At 51.1% G+C, this 25,113-nt stretch overlaps 1 protein-coding gene across 1 annotated transcript; it reads left to right on the top strand.

Moving 5' to 3' along the window:
• Positions 1 to 176: 176 nt before the first annotated feature.
• LOC144670474 (inositol-trisphosphate 3-kinase A-like) lies at positions 177 to 19,488 on the top strand. Its single transcript, XM_078532970.1, has 6 exons — positions 177 to 282; positions 4,019 to 4,232; positions 8,425 to 8,629; positions 11,683 to 11,784; positions 14,496 to 14,567; positions 18,975 to 19,488. The coding sequence occupies exons 2-6, from the start codon at positions 4,096 to 4,098 to the stop codon at positions 19,209 to 19,211; spliced, it is 753 nt and encodes a 250-aa protein (XP_078389096.1). The 5' UTR covers positions 177 to 282; positions 4,019 to 4,095; the 3' UTR covers positions 19,212 to 19,488.
• The last annotated feature ends 5,625 nt before the right edge of the window (positions 19,489 to 25,113 follow it).

Consider the following 25,113-nt stretch of genomic DNA (forward strand, 5'->3'; position numbering starts at 1 on the left):
TTGTTTCCAGTTCAAAATTTATGGATTATTTTCAAGCGCCGGACAAGGAGGCATCTTCATATCACTCTTGGCAAGTGGTCAATGCCCCCCAAGCTCCCCCCTGAAACCCTCCCAATTGCTCAGAAGGGTTTCGGTGAGACTCAATGTGATGTGATGTCTTTTTACTTCATCCCTGCCACCCCCTCCCCCCCTCACAGACTAAATCGTGGAAGACCTTTTTCACTGTGGTGCACTGGACCCACCGAAGACCAAACTCATGGGTCCAACTCGCAGGGCATGAAGGTGAGAGCAGGGGCCAAACTCTGCTGGTCTCGTGTCATGGGGGGAGGGGGTTGCATGTTTTCGATATATATATATATATGTGTGTGTGTGTGTGTTGTATGTGTAGGTCATGTGTGGGTGTTGGATGTACGCATTGTATGTGTGGGTGTTATGTGTGATGGGTGTTGTCTGTGCATGTTGTATGTGTGATATGTTGTGTGTATGCATGTGCACACATGTGCACTTGTGTGTTGTACATACATGTTAGTATGCTGCATACATCTTGTATGCAAGCGTTGTGTGTAGCATGTTGTATGTACGCATTGTGCATGTGTTGTCTACATGCTGTATGTACATGTTTGTTGTGTGTATCCATGTGTTATGTCTTGTGTGTTTCGTGTGAGTTTGTGTACATATTGTATGCACAAGCTGAGTTGTGTGCACATATTGTATGTACATGTTATATGTTGTCTGTGCGTGTGCGTGTTGTAGGTACATGTTATGTACTGTGTGCATGTTAAATACATGAACATCAGTTAGCACAGGATCGGATTCACTTGAGTGAGGTATCAAGAGGCAAATGGTTTCCACCCCACCCCCACTAAACTGAGGAAAAGGGGAGTATGAAGGAGCCGACAGAGACATCAGTAGTACTGTTAAAGGATAACAACACCCTCAGACACCCAGTAAGCCCTCCTCTTAACCGTCCAGCAGTGGGGGTGTGAGCTCTCAAACCAGCCCCAGGGAAGAGATGGTCACCAACACGAATTTGACGGCCGCAACTCCTTGGGCGCAGTGGGATTCTCCAAGGGAGAGAGAGCTCGGGACAGGGGTCTCCGAGAGGCTGAAGGGTCCGTTATTGGGAGGTCCACGGGGGCGGAGAGAGACTGAGAGAACATTCCAGTGGGGTGCGGTGGTTGGGTGTGTGCATTTGGAAGATCGAGCCAGCCTTGGTGAAGGATTAGGTGAGGGGAGCCATGCAGAGAGGCACCAGCAACTGACCCCTGCCCCATCCATCCCGCCACCCCCTCTCCCCCCACCCAGGTTAATAGATACCTGGAATACGGGTCTCAGCAGGGTGGGGTAAGTGGATAAGTGTCTGGAAGGGTGGGTACGGAGGGAACGTTGTTGGTGTAGGTGAAAGATATTATCCAAGGTTGCGACAATACATCAACCTGAGGGTGGTGGGGTGGGGGTCAGAGGTCAATCCAGGGTTGATATTTGGATAAATATTGGCCAGGACTCCCCTGCTCTGCTTCTTTGGAATTCTCTACCCCAGGGAGCTGTGGACACTCCGTCATTGAGTATATTCAAGGCTGAGATTGAAAGATTTTTGGGCACTAAGGGAATCGTGGGGTGGAGCGGGCAAGTGGAGTTGAAGTAGATCAGCCATGATTGACGATGGAGCAAGGCTTGAGGGGGCAAATGGCCTACTCCAGCTCCTACTTCTTATGTCCTCATGTCCTGACCAATAGTTATCCATCAAGCAACGCCACTAACGACAGATGATCTGGAAGGGAGTGTGAGAGAGGGAGAGAAGTTGAAGTAACGTACAGTGGTTCCTCAGTCCATCGCCTATGGACCCGGGAGGTCCTTGGTCCTCCATTATTGCGAGTGCCACTTTGGTGCCTCACCACGCACACCTGTTCAGCCAGTGTTCAGTACAAGTTGGGTCCTCCGCAGAATAAAGACAAGTAGACAGGAAGGGGAACACTGGGTTAGATAGAGCCTTGACAATGCGATGGGCATAACTACGCCTGCCCACTAGAGGAGAGTGAGAGGGTCTCTTGACACTCATTTATTAAATTGAACACCCTGGACTGGAGCATGTTGCCACCTCAGGAACCCCCATGCCCTTTAACAGTGCTGGGACCTCAGCAATTCACAATCTATGTTAATAGTTTAGGTGAAGAGGCAGAGAGCAAGGTATCCAAGTTTGCTGCTGAAACCAGGCTAGGTGGGGAGGTAAGCTGTGAGGAGGACACAAAGAGGCTGCAAAGAGATACGGACCGGTGGAGTGAGTGGGTGACAAGGTGGCGGATGGAGCATACTGTGGGGAAGGTGTGAGGTTATTTACTTTGATCGTAAGAATAGAAAAGCAGAATTTTTTTCAAAAGGCGTGAGGCTTGTAAATGTTGATGTTCAGAGGGACTTGGGTGTGTCTGTACAGGGAACATAAAGTTAGCCTGCAGTACAGCAAGCAATTAGGAAGGCAAATGGCGTGTTGGTCTTCACTGCAAGGGGATTGATGTACAAGGATAAGGAAGCCTTGCTACAGTTGTACAGGGTTTTGGTGAGACCACATCTGGAACAGTGTGTGTAGTTTTGGTCTCCACATTTAAGGAAGGATAGACTTGTATTGGAGACGGTGCAGCGAAGGTTCACTAGATTGGTCCCTGGGATGAGGGGGTTGCCCTATGCCGAGAGGCTGAGTAAACTGGGCTTATATTCTCTGGAGTTTAGGAGAATGAGAGGCAATCTCATCGAAACCTGTAAAATTCTGAAGGGGTTGTGACAGGGTGGGCGCTGAGAGATTGTTCCCGCTGGTCGGGGAATCTAAAACACGGGGGGGCCCAGTCTCAGGGTAAGGGGCCGATCATTTAGGACTGAGATGAGGAGAAATTACTTCACTCAGAGGTTTGTGAATCGTTGGAATTCTCTACCCCAAAGGGTTGTGGATACTCCAGTGTTGAATACACTTAAGGCTGCGGGACAGAGAGATCTTTGGTGTCTCGGGGAATCAAGGGCTATGGGGAGCGGGAGGGAAATTGAAGTTGAGGTAGGAGATCAGCCATGATCGTATTGAATGGCGGAGCAGGCTCGATGGGCTGAATAGTATTCTCCTGCTTCTATTACTCACATAATAGGCTATTTCACTCACTCACTCCACCTCCGAACTTAGACAGTGGGTATACTCGAGCCAGGTAATGGTGCAGTTACAAAAACAGAATTACCTTGAAAAACTCAGCAGGTCTGGCAGCATCGGCGGAGAAGAAAAGAGTCGACGTTTCGAGTCCTCATGACCCTTCAGCAGAACTGAGTAAAGTTAGGAGAGGAGTGAAATATAAGCTGGTGCAGTTATGCCAGTTGGCTGGTGTTGCATTATCTATAGGAACATGAGGAGGCCATCCAACCCCTCGAGCCTGCTCCGCCATCCAGTTAGGTCACAGCTGACCTGTACATTATTGGCCCACCATTTCCCATGTTTGGCCTCGGCCACGGTTGTCTCCTATCTCTCTGACTCCTGTGCCTGGAGGTTACGGGCTTGAGGATCTCTCCTGAGACTTGAGACCCTTGGCCAGCGCCAGTGCGGAGTGAGTGCCGCACTGTCAGCGGTGCCTTCTTTCACATGAGGCATTAAACTGAGGCCCCGTCTGCCCACTCGAGGTGGGTGCAAAATATCCGAAGGCCACTATTGGGAGAAGAGTTGGATTGGGGTGGGGGGGGGGTCGGGAGTTCTCCCCCGTGTCCTGGGGACCAATATTAATCCTCAGTCGACATCACAAAAAAAAACAGACGGCGTGGGTCGTTCTCACGTTGCTGCTTGTGGGATCTTGCTGTGCGCAACTCGGCTGCCGCGTTTCCTGGGTTAACCCGGGGCCCGCGCTTCGGAAGGAAGAGGCGCAACGGGAAACGCAAGTCTTCCTTTCCTCGCAGGCCCTCGGCCAGACCTCGCCTTCGGGGAGCGAGTCTCGTTGCCCTCACCCCGCCTCGGCCTCGAGGTGACCCCCCCTTCACTGTCTCTTCTCGCCGCCAGGTCACTTCCGCCCCAGCGAGGCCGGCTACATCCTGAAGAAATTCAGCGTGAACGAGAGCCGGTGCCTGGAGCGGCTCATGGACGACGTGCTCAAGCCCTACGTGCCCGCGTACTACGGGGTGGTGGAAAAGGACGGCGAGCAGTTCATTCAGATGGAGGACCTCCTGATGGGGCTCAGCCTGCCCTGCATCATGGACTGCAAAATGGGCACACGGTGAGCGCGTGGGGCGCCTCGCCACCCGGCCGCAGCTGGCTGGGATATCTCCGGTTTGGGGGTGAAGGGGGTTATTCTGGAACGCTGGCACGCCAGGTGGGAACAAGAGGACACCATTCAGCCCCCCTCCCGCCTTATTCCGGGAACATAGAAACAGGAGGAGGCCATTCAGCCCCTCCTTAATCCTGTTACACAGAAACAGGAGGAGGCCATTCAGCCCCTCCTTAATCCTGTTACACAGAAACAGGAGGCCATTCAGCTCCCCCCCCCTTAATCCTGTTACATAGAAACAGGAGGCCATTCAGCCCCTCCCTTAATCCTGTTACATAGAAACAGGAGGAGGCCATTCAGCCCCTCCCTTAATCCTGTTACACAGAAACAGGAGGCCATTCAGCCCCCCTTAATCCTGTTAGATAGAAACAGGAGGAGGCCATTCAGCTCCCCCCCTTAATCCTGTTACATAGAAACAGGAGGAGGCCATTCAGCCCCTCCCTAAATCCTGTTACACAGAAACAGGAGGCCATTCAGCCCCCCTTAATCCTGTTAGATAGAAACAGGAGGCCATTTAGCCCCCGCCTCAATCCTGTTACATAGAAACAGGAGGAGGCCATTCAGCCCCTCCTTAATCCTGTTACACAGAAACAGGAGGAGGCCGTTCAGCTCCCCCCCCTTAATCCTGTTACATAGAAACAGGATGCCATTCAGCCCCTCCCTTAATCCTGTTACATAGAAACAGGAGGAGGCCATTCAGCCCCTCCCTTAATCCTGTTACACAGAAACAGGAGGCCATTCAGCCCCCCTTAATCCTGTTAGATAGAAACAGGAGGAGGCCATTCAGCACCCCCCCTTAATCCTGTTACATAAAAACAGGAGGAGGCCATTCAGCCCCTCCAGCCTGTGACACAGGAACAGGGGGAAGCCATTCAGCCCCTTGAGCCTCATACACAGGAACAGGAGGCCATTCAGCTCAAGCCTGTTACTGAGGAGAGAGAGCTGCACTGTCGGAGCATCAATAGTGAGAGAGTGCTGCACTGTCAGAGGTGCATCTTTCACACGAGATGTTAAACTGAAGCCGCATCTGCCCTCTCAGGTGGATGTAAAAGATCCTAGGTGTCCTGCGGCCAATATTTATCCCTCGACTGACATGACTAAAACAGCTGACCTGAGTCATTAAACCCCCGCTGTTTGTGGCATCTCGCTGCGTGCAAATGGGCAGCCACATTTCCGACATTTCAACCCCGACTTCACTACAAAACTACTTTACTGGCTTCTGGAGTCCCAGCGATGGGACCCACAGCCCGGCACCCTCATGAGCAGGAGAGATATTGGACAAAAAAAGTAAAACTAAATCAAGCTACATGAGAGTTCACATGTGTTTATTAAGATTAGGTTGAGGTTATCCCTCCTTTACCAATGGACTGTTCCGCTGAAGTCCGTGGCTGACTCTGATTCCCATTGATTCATAGCCGTGATGTCATCAATTGGAACAGTCTACCTGAGAATGAGCGGTTGTGAGGAGGGGGGGGTGGGTGGTGGTTGTGGTGTGTGCAGGGAAGCAAACATAAAGTGGGTGGTTGTGTGTGGCAAATGCAGGGTATAAAGGCCTTTTAGCCAGGGCCGGCGGCGGTGGGGGGGGGCCTCCACCTCCATTCGCCTCAAGGCCTTAGGCTCTGCTGATTTCCACAACAGGCTTGGTTTCCGACAATCCCCCTTTGACATGAGGGACACGAGGAAACTAAGGGTGCCTCACCGACCTAGCGGGTGAAAAAAAACGCTCACGGGAGGGGTAGGTCAAATTGCGGTGTGACTACAGCACAGAAACAGGTCATTCGGCCCAACTGGTCTCTGCCAGCAGCCCGCCCGTCCCCCTCCCAGTCCCATGCTCGAAGTCCCCATTACTTTGTTTTCACAAGAGTTGGTCACCCTGACTATTCACCTCAACTGCTCCCCTGTGGGAGCGAGTTCCACATTCTCCCCGCTCTCTGGGCGCAGAAGTTTCTCCTGATTTCCCGACTGGATTTATTAGTGACTGTCCTGTATTTACGACCCCGAGTTCTGGTTCCTTCCCCCCCCCAACAATTAGCCCCCAAACCCATGCCACAAGTGGAAATACCACCTCATATACCCAGCCAGACCCAATAAGGTTAAGGACCTCGATCAGGTCATCCCCCGGCCTTCCGATTTCCACAGGAGAGGGGCCTGGCTTTGTTCACCCTTCTCTGAGAGTTTGCATTCCTCTCAGGTTTGGCGACACGCGCGCCGCAATCTCCTTGTTCTGCGGCGCAGAGGCCGGCCCGAGAACCAAGACAGACCTAACGCGACTTCGCACCTTTCAATGCATTCCTCCCCGCAGAGGCATCGCTTCCTCTTGCAGCAGCCAAAGTCAAAGGGCTGGATGGTGGGGAGGAACATGCTGTCGCACTGGAGCTCCCTCAGTGAGCGACTCAGCCAGATTCAACAGCACGGAGCGAGAGAGAAAGAGAGGGAGGGAGAGAGAGAGAGAGAGAGAGAGCGAACGCCAAGCCCCACTTGGGATTCCCAGGGAACGCAGCCAATCTCAGAATCTGGCCCGCAGCCCACTGCTCCGAGGAGAGGAAGCTCGGGCCAAAGCCTTCTTTCTGCATCGATGGGAACTGGCAAGGCACAGTCAGCAGGCCATGCCAAAACAGCCCAAGTCTGAAAGCTCCCAACGCTGCTCCATCCAATGATAACATCCGGTTGATCCAAGTGTTTCTCTTGGGGGAGTCACGGGGAGGTCAGTCATCCTAGGATGATGCAGCACCAGAGGCAGCCATTCGCCCCATCGTGCCTATGCCAGCTCTTTGAGAGAGCTGTCCAATTGGCCCCGCGCCCCTCAGCTCCTTCCCCCCCACAGCCTGGCCAATATTTTCCCCTTACAAGTATTTATCCAGTTCCCCTAATGAAAGTTGCAATTATATTCGTCCACCGACAGTCCCTTGCACCTTCACAAGGGCCATTCCGCCTGGATAGGCGTCGCTAGACCTCTCCACCTCTCTCTCCTCCTTGGAGACCCTCCTTAAAACCTGCCTCTTTAGCCCAGCTTTTAGCGTTTTGTGCTGGGGACCCGAGTCCCCCACGCAGACCTGCCCCCATTTCCCCCCGACCCCCGCCACACACAAATGTGAATCAAGCTCAAAGGGTCAGTACTGAGGGAGCGCTGCACTGTCAGAGGGTCAGTACTGAGGGAGTGCTGCAGTGTCGGAGGGGCAGTACTGAGGGAGTGCTGCACTGTCAGAGGGTCAGTACTGAGGGAGTGCCGCAGTGTCGGAGGGTCAGTACTGAGGGAGTGCTGCACTGTCGGAGGGTCAGTACTGAGGGAGTGCTGCGCTGTCAGAGGGTCAGTACTGAGGGAGTGCTGCACTGTCGGAGGGTCAGTACTGAGGGAGTGCTGCACTGTCGGAGTGTCAGTACTGAGGGAGTGCTGCGCTGTCAGAGGGTCAGTACTGAGGGAGTGCTGCACTGTCGGAGGGTCAGTACTGAGCGAGTGCTGCACCGTTGGAGGGTCAGTACTGAGGGAGTGCTGCACTGTCAGAGGGTCAATACTGAGGGAGTGCTGCACTGTTGAAGGGTCAGTACTGAGGGAGTGAGTGCTGCACTGTCGGAGGGTCAGTACTGAGGGAGTGCTGCACCGTTGGAGGGTCAGTACTGAGGGAGTGCTGCACTGTTGAAGGGTCAGTACTGAGGGAGTGCTGCACTGTCGGAGGGTCAGTACTGAGGGAGTGCTGCACCGTTGGAGGGTCAGTACTGAGGGAGTGCTGCACTGTTGAAGGGTCAGTACTGAGGGAGTGCTGCACCGTTGGAGGGTCAGTACTGAGGGAGTGCTGCACTGTCAGAGGTGTCTTTCAGAACAGACATTAAACCAAAATCCCGTCTTCTCTCTCAGGTGGGTGCAAAAGATCCCGTGGGCCAACGTCGCAAATTGAGCAGGGGGAGCTCTCGCCGGGGTCCTGAGGCCAATATTTACCCCTCAATCAAGATCAGTGAAAAAATAATAATAATAATAATAATCGGGATCAGCATCACGTTGTCCTTTGTGGGATCTTGCTGTGCAGAAATTGGTTCCCTACACCGCAACGGTGCCTGCACTTCCCAATCCTTCAGCGAGCAGGGAGGGAGTTCCCGAGGCGTGTGAAAGGTGCTATATAAATGCAGGCTCTTTGTCTCTGTTCAGGACCTACCTGGAAGAGGAAGTGGCAAGTTCCAGGCAGAAGCTCAGCCTCCGCAAGGACCTGTACCAGAAGATGAACAAGGTGGACCCGAAAGCCCCAACGGAGGAGGAGCACGGCCAGGGCGGGGTGACCAAAGTACGCTACATGCAGTGGAGGGAGACCATGAGCTCCACAGCCACTCTTGGCTTCCGCATAGAAGGAATAACGGTTTGTGAATCGAATTTCCCGCTAGTCTCCTTTCACCTCGTTTCCGTATTCGACCCCTCCTTCCTAACCTCTCTCAACGTGCACTCCCTGGTGGGGACCACAGACAGGTCAATCCAGCCCTTGGTGCTACCTCTGCAAAGGAGCTGACCAAGTCTAGACTGTGCCACCCCCACATCACAATGTGGCATCCTGGTCCACCTTAACCCATGCCACCTTTCCTCTCTCATTGAGCGATCAACTCGGGGAAGCCGCTGGGGGTGGGTAGCGTGGGGGCTGGAGCGGGGAGGGTAGGGTTGCAGGTCCCCTTAATTTTTCTGTGTATCTTTCACTTTCCTACCATTGGGAATATACCTCCTAACGAGGTATAAAGAGACAGAGCGGGTGGAGGTCATTCAGCCCATCGTGCCTGCTTCACCACTCAATAAAGACCGCTGGCTGATCTTCCAGCTCAGCTACACCTTCCTGCCATTTTCCCACAATCCGTCAATTCCATTAGTGCCCACAAACCTGTCGAACTGAATTAACATTGTTCTTAACCATATCACCCTCAAACTCTGAAATTCTATCATGTTATGATCACTCTTCCCCACAGGATCCTTTGCCAGAGTTACTCATTAACCCTGTCCCATTGCACAATACTCGGCCTGAAAGAGCCCGTTCCATATTTGGTTCCTCAACATCTTGTTCTAGAAAACTGTCTTGAATGCATTCCGTCAATGTATCCTTCAGGCTACATTTGCCAAGTCGGTTTGCTTGGTCCATATGATGACTAACATTTCCCAGGATTACTGCAATATCCCTTGTCACAGGTTTCCTTCTCAGTACTGGTGACTAGATCAAACCTCTACTTGTGCCATTAATTCATCTATCTTGTTATAAATGTTCAGCTTTAACTTTTAAGTTGAACTTTTTTTACTATTTCCTCTTTAGTCTCAATCACTGATACCCTATTACTGTGATTACACTCTCTGATACAATCTGCCTGATTTTATCCAAATCTGCCCTATAACCTTGACTTTACTATTCAGACTGAAAGATTTCTCCTTTCCCAAACGCTTCCTCCCACGGGTTCAAAGTCCGATTTCCCAGCCTTCGATTCACCAGGTTCCAGTCTGGTTTAAGTGGAGTCTGTCCCAATGGAGCAGCTTCCTCTTGCTCCAGTACTGGTGTCAGTGCCCCACGAATTGAAACTCCTGCCTCCCACGCCACTCTTTTCAACCATGCGTTTAAACCACAAATCAGTTCGTCCCTGTGCCTGTTCGCCTGTGGCGTGGGTAGTAATCGAGAGATTATTACCTTTTTAAATTTGTACCCGAGCCCCTCGAGCTCCCTCAGCGGAATCTCATTCTTTACTCTCCCGGTGTCATTGGTCCCTATGGTGGGCCACAACAACTGGATCTGCCCCCTCCTTCTCAGAGTTCCCGTCAAGCCTCGAGGAGATATCTTGAAACCCGGCCCCCCAGCACTAAAGAGCCTTTAGGACTCCGGGTAACTCTCCCCCTCCTTGATGTCAGGCAATGTCTGCACTTCGGATCCAACTCAGCAACTCTGAGCCAAAGCTCCTTGGCCTGCAGACGTTACAAATGCTCTCCACAAACTCTCACGTTTAGCACATCTCTTGCACTGCCATCTCCGTCTAACCCCATTTTACATATTACATTCATTAAAGCTTAATGTAATTAATTTACTTGGGTTTAATTTTCATTTCTTCTAAATGAAATTAAGTAATTTAAACTTAATTTAAACTAATTAATTTAACTCGTTTAGATTATTAATTGAAGAAAGCATTAGTGCGCTATTAGCTACACTAACACCAATTTAAGATAATCAGTCAGGTTTGTAATGTGGCTCATTTACACTTGCTAGAAGTGACATACATACAGGGGGGACCCATTCTCTGCAAACAAAAGGAATATGTCCAAGCCTCTCGCCTTTTTTGAATTACCCAGGAACTTGGGGAGCCAATAGTTCCCCGTTTCTTTCTCCACAGCAACACCTCAGCCAATCAGAGTCGACATGCCAACCAATCAGCACCCTTTTCTCCTCTAGTATAAATTGTTGTTGAAGTTTGAAATTTGGTATTCTTGGGTTTGTCCTGACGAGTGTGAGGCAAAAAGCTTCGGCAACAGGTCTCTGTTTTCAGCAATATTAGTTATAGATTAGTATTAGTTATAGATTCTTAGTTTAAATACTTACCGCTCCAACCTACAAAAACCACTACAATGCTTAAAGCTACCTCCATCCTGCCGCTGCACTGAATTTCCCCTTGCACCAAAATTCTCCACTTCCCGCTGTGGTCTGTTTTTACCTCTCTGTGAAGCCCCCCACCGCCCGAGTTCCATCTGCAACAATGGACCACCGTCTCAATGCCTCCGCTCTGCTGTCCAGAGGGTGGCAATGGGATGAGGCGTTTGTCCAGAAGCAAGTCACACCCTTCAGTGCGCCACCTCCAAGTGGACGTTACCCCATGAAGCGCAGGTAATGAGTGTTCTCATTCGCATTGTGCTCGTGGACCATACCCCTCCCCGACATAAGCATCCCTCCAGACGTGAGGCCAGAGTTCAGAGGTGGAGATAGTCTCCGCTTGCTGCGACTATCCACTTGCTGTGGGCCACGGAGCTCAAACATTCGTTGCCCAGGGCATAAACCCTGGACAGCTCAGCGAACACCATGTGAGGCAACTTATGCCATCTGATCAGTTGGCATTTGATGAGATGATACAGACCCCAATGGGCTGATTGGCCGCATTTTTTTTTTTCCTAATCCAGTCAACCACATCCCGGAGTCACATGTAGGCCCAGACTAGGTAAGGACAGCAGGTTTCCTTCCCTAAAAGGACATCAGTGAGCCAGAAGGGTTTTTACAACAATTAGACATTGGACTTTTAATTCCAGATTTTTATTGAATTCAAATTCCACCATCTGCCGTGGCAGGATTCGAACCCTTGTCCCCACTACCCTGGGTCTCTGGATTATTAGTCCAGCGACAATACCACTACGCCATCGCCATCCCCTGTGCTGTAAGGTTCTAAGAAGAGGCCTCTTGTTTTGCAGATGGATAACGGAGCGGTCCATAAGGACTTCAAGCGCACAAAAGCCAGGGAACAGATCATCGCAACTCTGGTCCGCTTCACGGAAGGCCACTTGGACATCCTGGTAGGTTTGCCCTCCGCCCTCCAGTGACAAAGAGCGGGGCCAGGCGGCCAAGCCCGCCCCATCTGAAGTGATGCATTGAGCATTGATGGTTAAGAATCATCCAGACAGATTAATGAAGAGCCCATTCAATCCCTTGATTAGCCACTGGGGTGTGGAGCATGATTGAATGGATTGGTAGACCGATGGCACAGCATTAAAGTGAGCTGCTCTCGGTATCCAGGCCTGATGTGAGAGGCAGCTGAGCATTCGCTCTGCACCATTCCACAACAGAATGTCACACCCATGTATAGTTTGGTTGAAAAATGTTTGACATGTTGGAAATTCGCTTGCAGGGACTTGCCAAAAGCACAGTACAGGAACAAGCTCAGGCAATCCTGAGTTCTCACCACCCCAAGTAGATAATTACAGTTTCCTGCTAGCTTCCCCTGTGTTGTGTTTGGCAACTAGCCTGAAATTTGAAAAACTCTTGTCTCAGCAGTCATTTATTAAACAGTAGCTAGGGTTGGGCTGTGGCCCCGCGGGTAATTTCTATCCGTCTCTTTCTGATGCAACAAAGCAGCTGGACAAATTCAAAGCTTCAATTAACCTGGCCAAGGCTCCATCCCACTACACTGTCCCCATCAAACACTCCCAGGACAGGTACAGCACGGGGTTAGATACAGAGTAAAGCTCCCTCTACACTGTCCCCATCAAACACTCCCAGGGCAGGTACAGCACGGGGTTAGATACAGAGTAAAGCTCCCTCTACACTGTCCCCATCAAACACTCCCAGGGCAGGTACAGCACGGGGTTAGATACAGAGTAAAGCTCCCTCTACACTGTCCCCATCAAACACTCCCAGGACAGGTACAGCACGGGGTTAGATACAGAGTAAAGCTCCCTCTACACTGTCCCCATCAAACACTCCCAGGACAGGTACAGCACGGGGTTAGATACAGAGTAAAGCTCCCTCTACACTGTCCCCATCAAACACTCCCAGGGCAGGTACAGCACGGGGTTAGATACAGAGTAAAGCTCCCTCTACACTGTCCCCATCAAACACTCCCAGGGCAGGTACAGCACGGGGTTAGATACAGAGTAAAGCTCCCTCTACACTGTCCCCATCAAACACTCCCAGGGCAGGTACAGCACGGGGTTAGATACAGAGTAAAGCTCCCTCTACACTGTCCCCATCAAACACTCCCAGGACAGGTACAGCACGGGGTTAGATACAGAGTAAAGCTCCCTCTACACTGTCCCCATCAAACACTCCCAGGACAGGTACAGCACGGGGTTAGATACAGAGTAAAGCTCCCTCTACACTGTCCCCATCAAACACTCCCAGGGCAGGTACAGCACGGGGTTAGATACAGAGTAAAGCTCCCTCTACACTGTCCCCATCAAACACTCCCAGGGCAGGTACAGCACGGGGTTAGATACAGAGTAAAGCTCCCTCTACACTGTCCCCATCAAACACTCCCAGGACAGGTACAGCACGGGGTTAGATACAGAGTAAAGCTCCCTCTACACCGTCCCCATCAAACACTCCCAGGACAGGTACAGCACGGGGTTAGATACAGAGTAAAGCTCCCTCTACACCGTCCCCATCAAACACTCCCAGGACAGGTACAGCACGGGGTTAGATACAGAGTAAAGCTCCCTCTACACTGTCCCCATCAAACACTCCCAGGACAGGTACAGCACGGGGTTAGATACAGAGTAAAGCTCCCTCTACACTGTCCCCATCAAACACTCCCAGGGCAGGTACAGCACGGGGTTAGATACAGAGTAAAGCTCCCTCTACACTGTCCCCATCAAACACTCCCAGGACAGGTACAGCACGGGGTTAGACACAGAGTAAAGCTCCCTCTACACCGTCCCCATCAAACACTCCCAGGACAGGTACAGCACGGGGTTAGACACAGAGTAAAGCTCCCTCTACACTGTCCCCATCAAACACTCCCAGGACAGGTACAGCACGGGGTTAGACACAGAGTAAAGCTCCCTCTACACTGTCCCCATCAAACACTCCCAGGACAGGTACAGCACGGGGTTAGATACAGAGTAAAGCTCCCTCTACACTGTCCCCATCAAACACTCCCAGGACAGGTACAGCACGGGGTTAGACACAGAGTAAAGCTCCCTCTACACCGTCCCCATCAAACACTCCCAGGACAGGTACAGCACGGGGTTAGACACAGAGTAAAGCTCCCTCTACACCGTCCCCATCAAACACTCCCAGGACAGGTACAGCACGGGGTTAGACACAGAGTAAAGCTCCCTCTACACTGTCCCCATCAAACACTCCCAGGACAGGTACAGCACGGGGTTAGACACAGAGTAAAGCTCCCTCTACACTGTCCCCATCAAACACTCCCAGGACAGGTACAGCACGGGGTTAGATACAGAGTAAAGCTCCCTCTACACTGTCCCCATCACACACTCTGAGGGTAATTGTTGAAAACGACTGGCTCCTGCATTATTTTAACCCATTTCCCACACCCGCTGTCTAGTGACCAGAGTCAGATTGCCAATTGGTGCCGACTTTGGGACTGGCCCTCGAGGGAGTGGAGTGATTCCCCTCACCGTGCCCTTCTCTAACTCTGCTGGGATAGCTCTCCATGGGGGTCAAAGGGTCACGGTTGGACAATAGTTTTGTTTTTAGGTTTTGTACAGGCACCTATATCCAGGGGGGATCGTGACTGGCCTTAATCAATCCCTCTGTTTTACAGGAAGGCTACTTGAATCGGTTACAAGCTATCAAGGAGGCATTACTGCAGTCTCAATTTTTCAAGTCTCATGAGGTATGTTAGAGGTTTTTGAGGCATTCGAACACAAGGACGGTGTTCCATTGCTGCAGGATGAAGGGTGTGTGACGATCTCCGTATTGCACAGTTGGGCTTTCAGCTTCTAAAAGAAGGCTCTTCAGACCCAAGCCTTCACCCGGGGTCTCTCCCATACAGCTGTACCGCCCGGGTTACCAGAGCTTGTTACGGGGGAAAAAGAAGAACATGCCCTGTGTCACTGTTATAATGTAGGTTAACGCGGCACTCACTGTGCCAGGAACAGTATGGGAGACATGTTACACTTCAATAAAGAACAATCCAGCGGGAGTAATGGGAAAGGTTTCGTCCATTGGGATTATGTACAATGGGAGTGAATGGGAAGGGGTTTGGGTCCATTGGGATTGTGTACAATGGGACTGAATGGGAATGGGTTTGGGTCCATTGGGATTGTGTACAATGGGAGTGAATGGGAAGGGGTTTGGGTCCATTGGGATTGTGTACAATGGGAGTGAATGGGAATGGGTTTGGGTCCATTGGGATTGTGTACAATGGGACTGAATGGGAATGGGTTTGGGTCCATTGGGATTGTGTACAATGGGGGTGAATGGGAATGGGTTTGGGTCCATTGGGATTCAGTACAACTAGAAAGAGTGGGAACAGGTTTGGTCCATAGGAATAGAGTAGACATTCCACTTTATTCACTATACATATTGAACTAATTACTTGCCTCAAATAATATAATCCACAACAAGTTGCAGCAGGCCACATCCTCTTCTGGCACTATTATTTAGATGTAGTCAAATTCGATGCAGGAAGTGGACCTTTAGCTGGCCTATCATCCAGGCTAACGCTCCTACTGCCAGTACTGAGGGAGCGCTGCACTGTCAGAGGGTCAGTACTGAGGGAGTGCTGCAGTGTCGGAGGGTCAGTGCTGAGGGAGCGCTGCACTGTCGGAGGGTCAGTACTGAGGGAGCGCTGCACTGTCGGAGGGTCAGTACTGAGGGAGCGCTGCAGTGTCGGGGGTCAGTGCTGAGGGAATGCTGCAGTGTCGGAGGGTCAGTGCTGAGGGAGTGCTGCAGTGTCAGAGGGTCAGTGCTGAGGGAGTGCTGCAGTGTCGGAGGGTCAGTGCTGAGGGAATGCTGCAGTGTCGGAGGGTCAGTGCTGAGGGAGTGCTGCACTGTCGGAGGGTCAGTGCTGAGGGAGTGCTGCACTGTCAGAGGGTCAGTACTGAGGGAGTGCTGCACTGTCGGAGGGTCAGTGCTGAGGGAGTGCTGCACTGTCGGAGGGTCAGTACTGAGGGAGTGCTGCACTGTCGGAGGGTCAGTACTGAGGGGGCGCTGCAGTGTCAGAGGGTCAGTACTGAGGGAGTGATGCACTGTCAGAGGGTCACTACTGAGGGAGTGCTGCACTGTGTGAGGGTCAGTACTGAGGGAGTGCTGCACTGTCGGAGGGTCAGTACTGAGGGAGTGCTGCACTGTCGGAGGGTCAGTACTGAGGGAGTGCTGCACTGTCGGAGGGTCAGTACTGAGGGAGTGCTGCACTGTCGGAGGGTCAGTACTGAGGGAGTGATGCACTGTTGGAGGGTCAGTACTGAGGGAGTGCTGCACTGTCAGAGGGTCAGTACTGAGGGAGTGCTGCACTGTCGGAGGGTCAGTACTGAGGGAGTGCTGCACTGTCGGAGGGTCAGTACTGAGGGAATGCTGCACTGTGGGAGGGTCAGTTATTAAGTACGTCTTAATAACCCCCTCATAGCATGTCCATTCACACCAATCCTTAAAGGTGCCAGGACAAGTTGATAAACTGGTTTTAAACAAATGTGTGTTACTTGCATTTGTTGATAGAGGAATAGATGTTAAAGCGAAGAGTTAATGCCAGAACTTTATAAATCAGTGGTTAAGCCTCAGCGAGAGTATTGTGGACTGTTCTACTTGGAACTCGGACACGGCAGGAGACTCCCAGGGGAACAGCGGGAAGGCTTTAGGGATGTCCTCAAAACATCCCTGAAGAGGTCAAACGTCCCCGCCGACACCTGGGAGTCCCTGGCTTGTGACTGACCACAATGGAAAAAGCTCTTTCGGGACAGCACTGGGGCACATCGAGAGACTTGGTCAGGAACGCGCAGAGGCGAAGTCAGAGGCTTCGGAGAGAGAGAGAGGGGGCACAAACCTCCAAAGAACCCATCTACCCAACCCTTCACGGACCACCTGCCCAGCCCACCCTCTGACAGAGTCCGCCACCAATCGTGCCTCAGCCACCTCAGAACCCACCGAACCGGAGTGGAAGCAAGTCATCCCCAATCCTGAGGGGCTGCCTAAGCTAGGGAGCAATTGTGGACCATTCTGGACCCCACGCTTCAGGCAGGGTACAGAGGAGGTTTACCAGGGTGTTAGCAGCTGTGAGGGACTTCAGTTATGAGGTGAGTTTGGGAAAGTTTGAACTGTTCTCTCTTGGAACAGAGAAGGTTAAGAGGTGACTGCATGGGGGATTTGAAGAGGATGAGAAGTTTTGACAGAGAGAGAGACAGAAGGGGATAGAGAGAGAGGGAGAGAAGAGGGAGGGTGAGAGAGAGAGAGAGAGAGAGAGAAGGGGATAGAGAGAGAGAGAGAGAAAGAATGAGAGAGAGAAGGGGAGAGAGAGAGAGAGAGGAGGGGGGAGAGCGAGAGAGAGAGAGAAGGGAAGAGAGAAGAGGAGAGAGAGAGAGGAGGGGGGAGAGCGAGAGAGAGAGAGAAGGGGAGAGACAGAGAGAGAGAGAGAAAGAATGAGAGAGAGAGGGAAGGGGAGAGAGAGAGAAGGGGAAGAGAGAGGGAAGGGGAGAGAGAGAGAAGGGGAAGAGAGAGAGGAGGGGGAGAGCGAGAGAGAGAGAGAGAAGGGGAGAGAGAGAGAAAGAATGAGAGAGGGGAGGGGAGAGAGAGAAGGGGAAGAGAGAGAGGAGGGGGGAGAGCGAGAGAGAGAGAGAAGGGGAGAGAGAGAGAGAGAGAGAGAGAGAGAGAGACAGAGAAGGGGGTAGAGAGAGGAAGAGAGAAAGAGACACACAGAGAAATATTCCCTCTGGGGAGCAGGCCAATAACCAGAGGTCAGAGATTTAAAATCATTGGTAAAGAGCCAGCACAGGCACGACAGGCCGAGTGGCCGCCTTCTATGCTGTCAGCATTCATGCTTCTCTGAATAGTTGTTGGTAGAAGTGCCGTACAGCACTGCACTGAGGAATCCTCGCTCTAGCCCCAATCCGTGCTGAGGTTGACGATCTAAGCTGGGTTGAAGAGAGGCTGAGAACCTGCATTTCTATAGCGTCTTTCACAGCCTCAGGATGTCCCAAAGTGCTGTAAATCCCTTTGGGATGAGGGGGGAAATTAGAATCTTACAGCACAAAAGGAGGCCATTCAGCCCATTGTGCCTCTGCCAGCTCTTTGATAGTTCCATTCCCCCCATGCTCTTTCCCCCACAGCCCTACAAGTTTCTCCTTTTCAAGTATTTACCCTTCACTGTGGCTGGGTCGAAGTCCTGGAACCCCCTCCGTAACAGCACTGTGGGTGTTCCTACACCACGTGGACTGCAGCGGTTCAAGAAGGCGGCTCACCAACACCTTCTCAAGGGGCAATTAGGGATGGGCAATAAATGCTGGGCCCAGCCACTGATGCCCACATCCCCATGAATGAATAATAATAAAAAAAACATTCCCCTTTTGAAAGTTCCCATTGAATCTGCTTCCGCCGCCCTTTCAGGCAGCGCCTTCCAGATCACAACAACTCGCTGCGTAAAAAAAATTCTCCTCGTCTTCCCCCACTGGTTCTTTTGCCGATTCTCTTCAATCTGTGTCCCCTCTGGTTACCGACCCTCCTGCCACTGGGAACAGTCTCTCCTTATTTACTGTATCGAAAACCGCCTCGTGATTTTGAACGTCTCGATTAAATCTCCCCGCCATCCATCTCTGCTCCGAGGAGAACAACCCCGGCTTCTCCAGTCTCTCCGGATTAACTCAAGTCCCTCGTCCCTGGTCCCATTCGGGTCAATCTCCTCCACACCTCCTCGGAGGCCTTGACATCCTTCCTAAAGTGCGGAGCCCAGAGTTGAACTCTGTACTCCAGTTGGGGCTCGCCAGTGGTTTATGAATCTGGCATGACAGCCTTTTGTTCTCTGCTCCTCTATAAGCAAAGCCATAGTTTCTGTATGCTTTTTCAGACATCTTTCTCAAGGTGTCCGACCATCTTCAAAGAGTTGTGCCCATATCCGCCCAGGTCTGTTCCTACCATTTTTAAAATGGTGCCATTTTAGTCCATTATTGCCTCTCCTTATTCTTCCTTCCATCATTGCACGCTGCTCTGTGTTAAACTGTATCTGCCGTTTGTCTGCCCATTTCAAGTCCGTGTCCTTCTCAAGTGCATCCCCCCGCCCCGCTCAACGTGTGCCTTTTCTTCCCCATCCCAGCTTATTGGAAGCTCCCTGCTGTTCATCCATGAGAAGAGAGGACGGGTCAACATCTGGATGATCGACTTTGGGAAGACGTCGGGACTGCCGGAGGGTCAGACCTTGCAACACAACCTGGCCTGGGAGGAGGGGAATCGGGAGGATGGTTACCTGCTAGGACTCGACAACCTCCTTGGCCTCTTCTCCGAAATTGTGGCCAGGCAAGCCGCCCCGACTGAACCGAGGGGCCAGGACTAGGAGAGGCCGTTGGCCCAAGTAGGGAGGGGCAGTTTCAACCTGGCAGACACCAGGGGAATCATTTCACGGTCACATGTTGAATGACACGGAGGGACATTACCTGATTGGTCTCTGCCAGCGTATCTAACGGAATAAAGCTCCCTCTACACTGTCCCCATCAAACACTCCCAGGACAGGTACAGCACGGGGTTAGATACAGAGTAAAGCTCCCTCTACACTGTCCCCATCAAACACTCCCAGGACAGGTACAGCATGGGGTTAGATACAGAGTAAAGCTCCCTCTACACTGTCCCCATCAAACACTCCCTGGACAGGTACAGCATGGGGTTAGATACAGAGTAAAGCTCCCTCTAGACTGCCCCTATCAAACACTCCCAGCGCAGGAACACCACGGAGTTAGATACAGAGTAAAGCTCCCTCTACACTGTCCCCATCAAACACTCCCAGGACAGGTACAGCATGGGGTTAGATACAGAGTAAAGCTCCCTCTACACTGTCCCCATCAAACACTCCCTGGACAGGTACAACACGGGGTTAGATACAGAGTAAAGCTCCCTCTAGACTGCCCCCATCAAACACTCCCAGCGCAGGAACACCACGGAGTTAGATACAGAGTAAAGCTCCCTCTACACTGTCCCCATCAAACACTCCCAGGACAGGTACAGCACGGGGTTAGATACAGAGTAAAGCTCCCTCTTCACTGTCCGCATCAAACACTCCCAGGACAGGTACAGCATGGGGTTAGATACAGAGTAAAGCTCCCTCTAGACTGCCCCCATCAAACACTCCCAGCGCAGGAACACCACGGAGTTAGATACAGAGTAAAGCTCCCTCTACACTGTCCCCATCAAACACTCCCAGGACAGGTACAGCACGGGGTTAGATACAGAGTAAAGTTCCCTCTTCACTGTCCGCATCAAACACTCACAGGACAGGTACAGCATGGGGTTAGATACAGAGTAAAGCTCCCTCTACACTGTCCCCATCAAAGACTCCCAGGACAGGTACAGCACGGGGTTAGATACAGAGTAAAGCTCCCTCTTCACTGTCCGCATCAAACACTCCCAGGACAGGTACAGCATGGGGTTAGATACAGAGTAAAGCTCCCTCTACACTGTCCCCATCAAAGACTCCCAGGACAGGTACAGCAGGGGGTTAGATACAGAGTAAAGCTCCCTCTACACTGTCCCCATCAAACACTCCCAGGACAGGTACAGCACGGGGTTAGATACAGAATAAAGCTCCCTCTGCACTGTCCCCATCAAACACTCCCAGGACAGATACAGCATGGGGTTAGATACAGAGTAAAGCTCCCTCTGCGCTGTCCCCATCAAACACTCCCAGGACAGGTACAGCACGGGGTTAGATATAGGGTAAAGCTCCCTTCACACTGTCCCCATCAAACACTCCCAGGGCAGGTACAGCACGGGGTTAGATACAGAGTAAAGCTCCCTCTACACCGTCCCCATCAAACACTCCCAGGACAGGTACAGCACGGGGTTAGATACAGAGTAAAGCTCCCTTTACACTGTCCCCATCAAACACTCCCAGGACAGGTACAGCACAGGGTTAGATACAGAGTAAAGCCCCCTGTATATTTGAATCTAGCTGCTCACAGAGCAGTGAGACCCAGATCTGTTTCGTGGAGTGTCTGATGGTAGGTTTATTCCCAGTGGCAATTCTGCTCATAACACACTACTCTGTGTTTCCACACTGAAATACTTGACACTACAGTAGCATGTAAGGACAAAATAGTGTTTTTAGCCGCAACGCATCGTAAATTTGCTTCAAGGTTTCCCATAACTCCAGATAATCATCGAATATCGACAAATCTCTGAGCTTTGAATCCTTGTTTAGGTAAAGGTGACTTCAATTCTGGGGCCATGTTCATGCTTGGGCGGCTTTTGTGGGAAGATTCGGCTAATTGGGCAGGTTTAACCACTGTCGTCGGATTTCATTCCAACGGTTTTGAAGGTCAAAGCTTTGGTCTGTCCAAACGATTTGTTGCCAGGCGCCAGAGCTGAATATACCTCAGGTTCCAGCAGGTGCATGAATGCTCCTTCGGTCAGAAGGTATGCAATGGATCGGAGAGACCACCCCAGATCGGAGCCAGGGACGAGGGGGTGGTTGGGGGGGGAGCAGCAGACAGGAAGGGACCAAAATGGTAAATCGTTAGTTTGGCCCCGGTTGGAGTGTCGTGTCCCACTCCGGGCACCGCGCTTTAGGAATGGGTGTCAAGGCCTTGGAAAGGTTGCGGAGGGAGATTTACCGGGAACGGGACCAGGGATGAGGGGGCTTCAGTTAATGCGGAGAGGCCGGAGAAGCCGGGATTGTCCTCCTCAGAGCGGAGAGGGTTAAGGGGCAGATTTGTCCGAGGTGTTCAACATCATGAGGGGGTTTGGACAGAGTAAATAAGGAGAAACTGTTCCCAGCGGCAGAAGGATCGGTAACCAGAGGGGGACAGGGATTGAAGAGAAATCGGTAAAAGAGCCAGAGGGGGGAGGAGGTGAGAAGAATTTTATTTTTTATAAACGCAGCGAGCTGTTGTGATCTGGGAACTCACGTCCTGATGGAGGAGGTAGATGCGGTAGATGCAATAGGAACAATCTCCCGCCCCACTGCTGAGGCTCAGGCAGGGGGTATAAAGTGCCTGAGGGACGAAAAAGAAGTCTTGTCCGATCGCCACAATCCCACTCCCTCCGCATAGGGAGGGAAGCCAGCACACAGTGGGAGAGGGGATACGCAGCAACTTCAGCTGGTGTGGGAGCAGTGGGTTTACACTGAAGCATCTGTTCGCTATACAAGCAAGTTTGTAAATACTTGTTCTCTTTAAAGAATCATTAAAACACTCTTTGCATGCGGCACTTTCATATTATGAGTATTATATAGTATCATTAGGACGGAAGTGGTCTGCGAATGCTAATCCATTTGAAAAGGTGTCTTTTTAAGCCAAAAAAGGACTGAGGGTCAATGCTCTGGTTTAAGGGCTAGCACCAAATGTGAGGCTGAATGGCTACCCAGAGTGTAATTTTGATGATCTTGTGGACACATTAAAGAGAAACAGTTTAAATGACTCACTCCTTTCAAGCCTTGCTCCTGTCAATATGTCTCAACGTGAAAACATCCACGTACTCTGGGAGAGAATGAGCTGGCTGTTAATGCAGTGAATTTGAGTGTAATGTCTAAATGTGCAGCCTCCACTTGTGGTGTACACACCCTGTGTAAATATATTCAATTTGTCTTCTTCAGAATTAAACAGAAAGCACATGAATTTGCCTGGAATGTTAATTACCTTCCCTCCCCAGGACGAATCCACTCCACATTACTGCGTGACAGAGTGAGGGAGATGGATTAACATCAGAAGGAAGAGAGTCAGTAACACAGGGTGTGGTGGGGGAGGAGGAGGGGTTACTGAGTGACAGTGTGAGGGAGCTGGGTTAACATCAGTACATATACAGTCAGTAACACAGGGCGCTGGGGGGAGCGCGGTTACTGAGTGACAGTGTGAGGGAGCTGGGTTAACATCAGTTGAGATACAGTCAGTAACACAGGGCGCTGGGGGGAGAGGGGTTACTGAGTGACAGTGTGAGGGAGCTGGGTTAACATCAGTTGAGATATAGTCAGTAACACAGGGCGCTGGGGGGAGAGGGGTTACTGAGTGACAGTGTGAGAGAGCTGGATTAACATCAGTAGAGATATAGTCAGTAACACAGGGTGCTGGGAGGAGGAGGGGTTACTGAGTGACAGTGTGAGAGAGCTGGATTAACATCAGTAGAGATATAGTCAGTAACACAGGGCGCTGGGGGAAGAGGGGTTACTGAGTGACAGTGTGAGAGAGCTGGATTAACATCAGTAGAGATACAGTCAGTAACATAGGGAGCTGGGGGGAGAGGGGTCACTGAGTGACAGTGTGAGGGAGCTGGATTAACATCAGTAGAGATATAGTCAACAACATGGGGTGCTAAGTGAGAGGGGTCACTGAGTGACAGTGTGAGGGAGCTGGATAACATCAGTTGAGATACAGTCAGTAACGCAGGGAGCTGGGGGAGAGGGGTTACTGAGTGACAGTGTGAGTGAACTGGATTAACATCAGTAGAGATACAGTCAGTAACATAGGGAGCTGGGGGGAGAGGGGTCACTGAGTGACAGTGTGAGGGAGCTGGATTAACATCAGTATATATACAGTTACAGTCAGTAGCACAGGGTGATGGGGGAAGAGGGGTTACTGAGTGACAGTGTGAGGGAGCTGGATTAACATCAGTAGAGATATAGTCAACAACATGGGGTGCTAAGGGAGAGGGGTCACTGAGTGACAGTGTGAGGGAGCTGGATTAACATTAGTTGAGATACAGTCAGTAACACAGGGCACTGCGGGGAGAGGGGTTACTGAGTGACAGTGTGAGGGAGCTGGATTAACATTAGTTGAGATACAGTCAGTAACACAGGGCACTGCGGGGAGAGGGGTCACTGAGTGACAGTGTGAGGGAGCTGGATTAACATCAGTAGAGATACAGTCAGTAACACAGGGCACTGCGGGGAGAGGGGTTACTGAGTGACAGTGTGAGGGAGCTGGATTAACATCAGTAGAGATACAGTCAGTAACACAGGGCACTGCGGGGAGAGGGGTTACTGAGTGACAGTGTGAGGGAGCTGGATTAACATTAGTTGAGATACAGTCAGTAACACAGGGCGCTGGGGGGAGAGGGGTTACTGAGTGACAGTGTGAGGGAGCTGGATTAACATCAGTAGAGATACAGTCAGTAACACAGTGTGCTAAGGGAGAGGGGTCACTGAGTGACAGTGTGAGGGAACTGGATAAACATCAAGATAAAAGCAAAACACTATGGATGCTGGGAAACTGAAACAAAAATGGCTGGAAAGACTCAGCAGGTCTGACAGCATCTGTGGAAAGGAAGACAGTTAACGTTTCGAGTCCGTATGACTCTTCATCTGAACTAAAGAGGAATAGAAATGTGGGGAAATATAAGCTGTTTAAGGGGGGATTGGATAGCAGGCCAGTGATAGGTGGAGGCAAAGGAGAGATTGCCTAAAATGTCATAGACAAAAGGACAAAGGGATGTTGACGGTGGTGATATTAGCTAAAGGATGTGCTAATGGTGACATTAAGGGTAGAAAGCAGGATGAGCAAGTGATACATAGCCCTAGTGGGGGGTGGGGTGGGGTGGAGGGGGAAGGGATCGAAATAGGCTAAAAGATGGAGATAAAACAATGGATGGAAATAAATTTTAAAAATAATAAGAGAAATATGTGGGAAAAGAAAATAAATATAAAAAATATATAATAATTATTAGAAAAAAGGGGTTCAAAAAGGGGGTGAGGATGGAGGAGAGAGTTCATGGTCTGAAGTTGTTGAACTCAATGTTAAGTCCGGAAGGCTGTAAAGTGCCTAATTGGAAGATGAGGTGCTGTTCCTCCAGTTTGCTAGGGGAATCCTTGTTAGTTTCTTCTCCTCCGCTTAGTAATATGCTTAAATTCAGCGGGTTGCCACGTCTGATCTTCACTGGAACGTTCAGCTTCACTGGAACAATGCAGCAGGCCAAGGACGGACATGTGGGCCTGAGAGCAGGGTGGTGTGTTGAAATGGCAAGCGACAGGGAGGTCTGGGTCATGCTTGCGGACAGACCGAAGGTGTTCCGTAAAGCGGTCACCCAGTCTGCGTTTGGTCTCTCCAATGTAGAGGAACCGCTTTGGGAGCAGCGAATGCAGTTGACCAAATTGAGGGAAGTGCAAGTGAAATGCTGCTTCACTTGAAAGGAGTGTTTGGGCCCTTGGACAGTGAGGAGGGGGGAAGTAAAGGGGCAGGTGTTGCAACTTCTGCGGTTGCATTTAACATCAGTTGAGATACAGTCAGTAACACAGGGTGCTGGGGGGAGAGGGGTTA

The sequence above is a fragment of the Cetorhinus maximus genome, chromosome 31 (assembly GCF_964194155.1).
Source record: "Cetorhinus maximus chromosome 31, sCetMax3.hap1.1, whole genome shotgun sequence".
Taxonomy (NCBI): domain Eukaryota; kingdom Metazoa; phylum Chordata; class Chondrichthyes; order Lamniformes; family Cetorhinidae; genus Cetorhinus; species Cetorhinus maximus.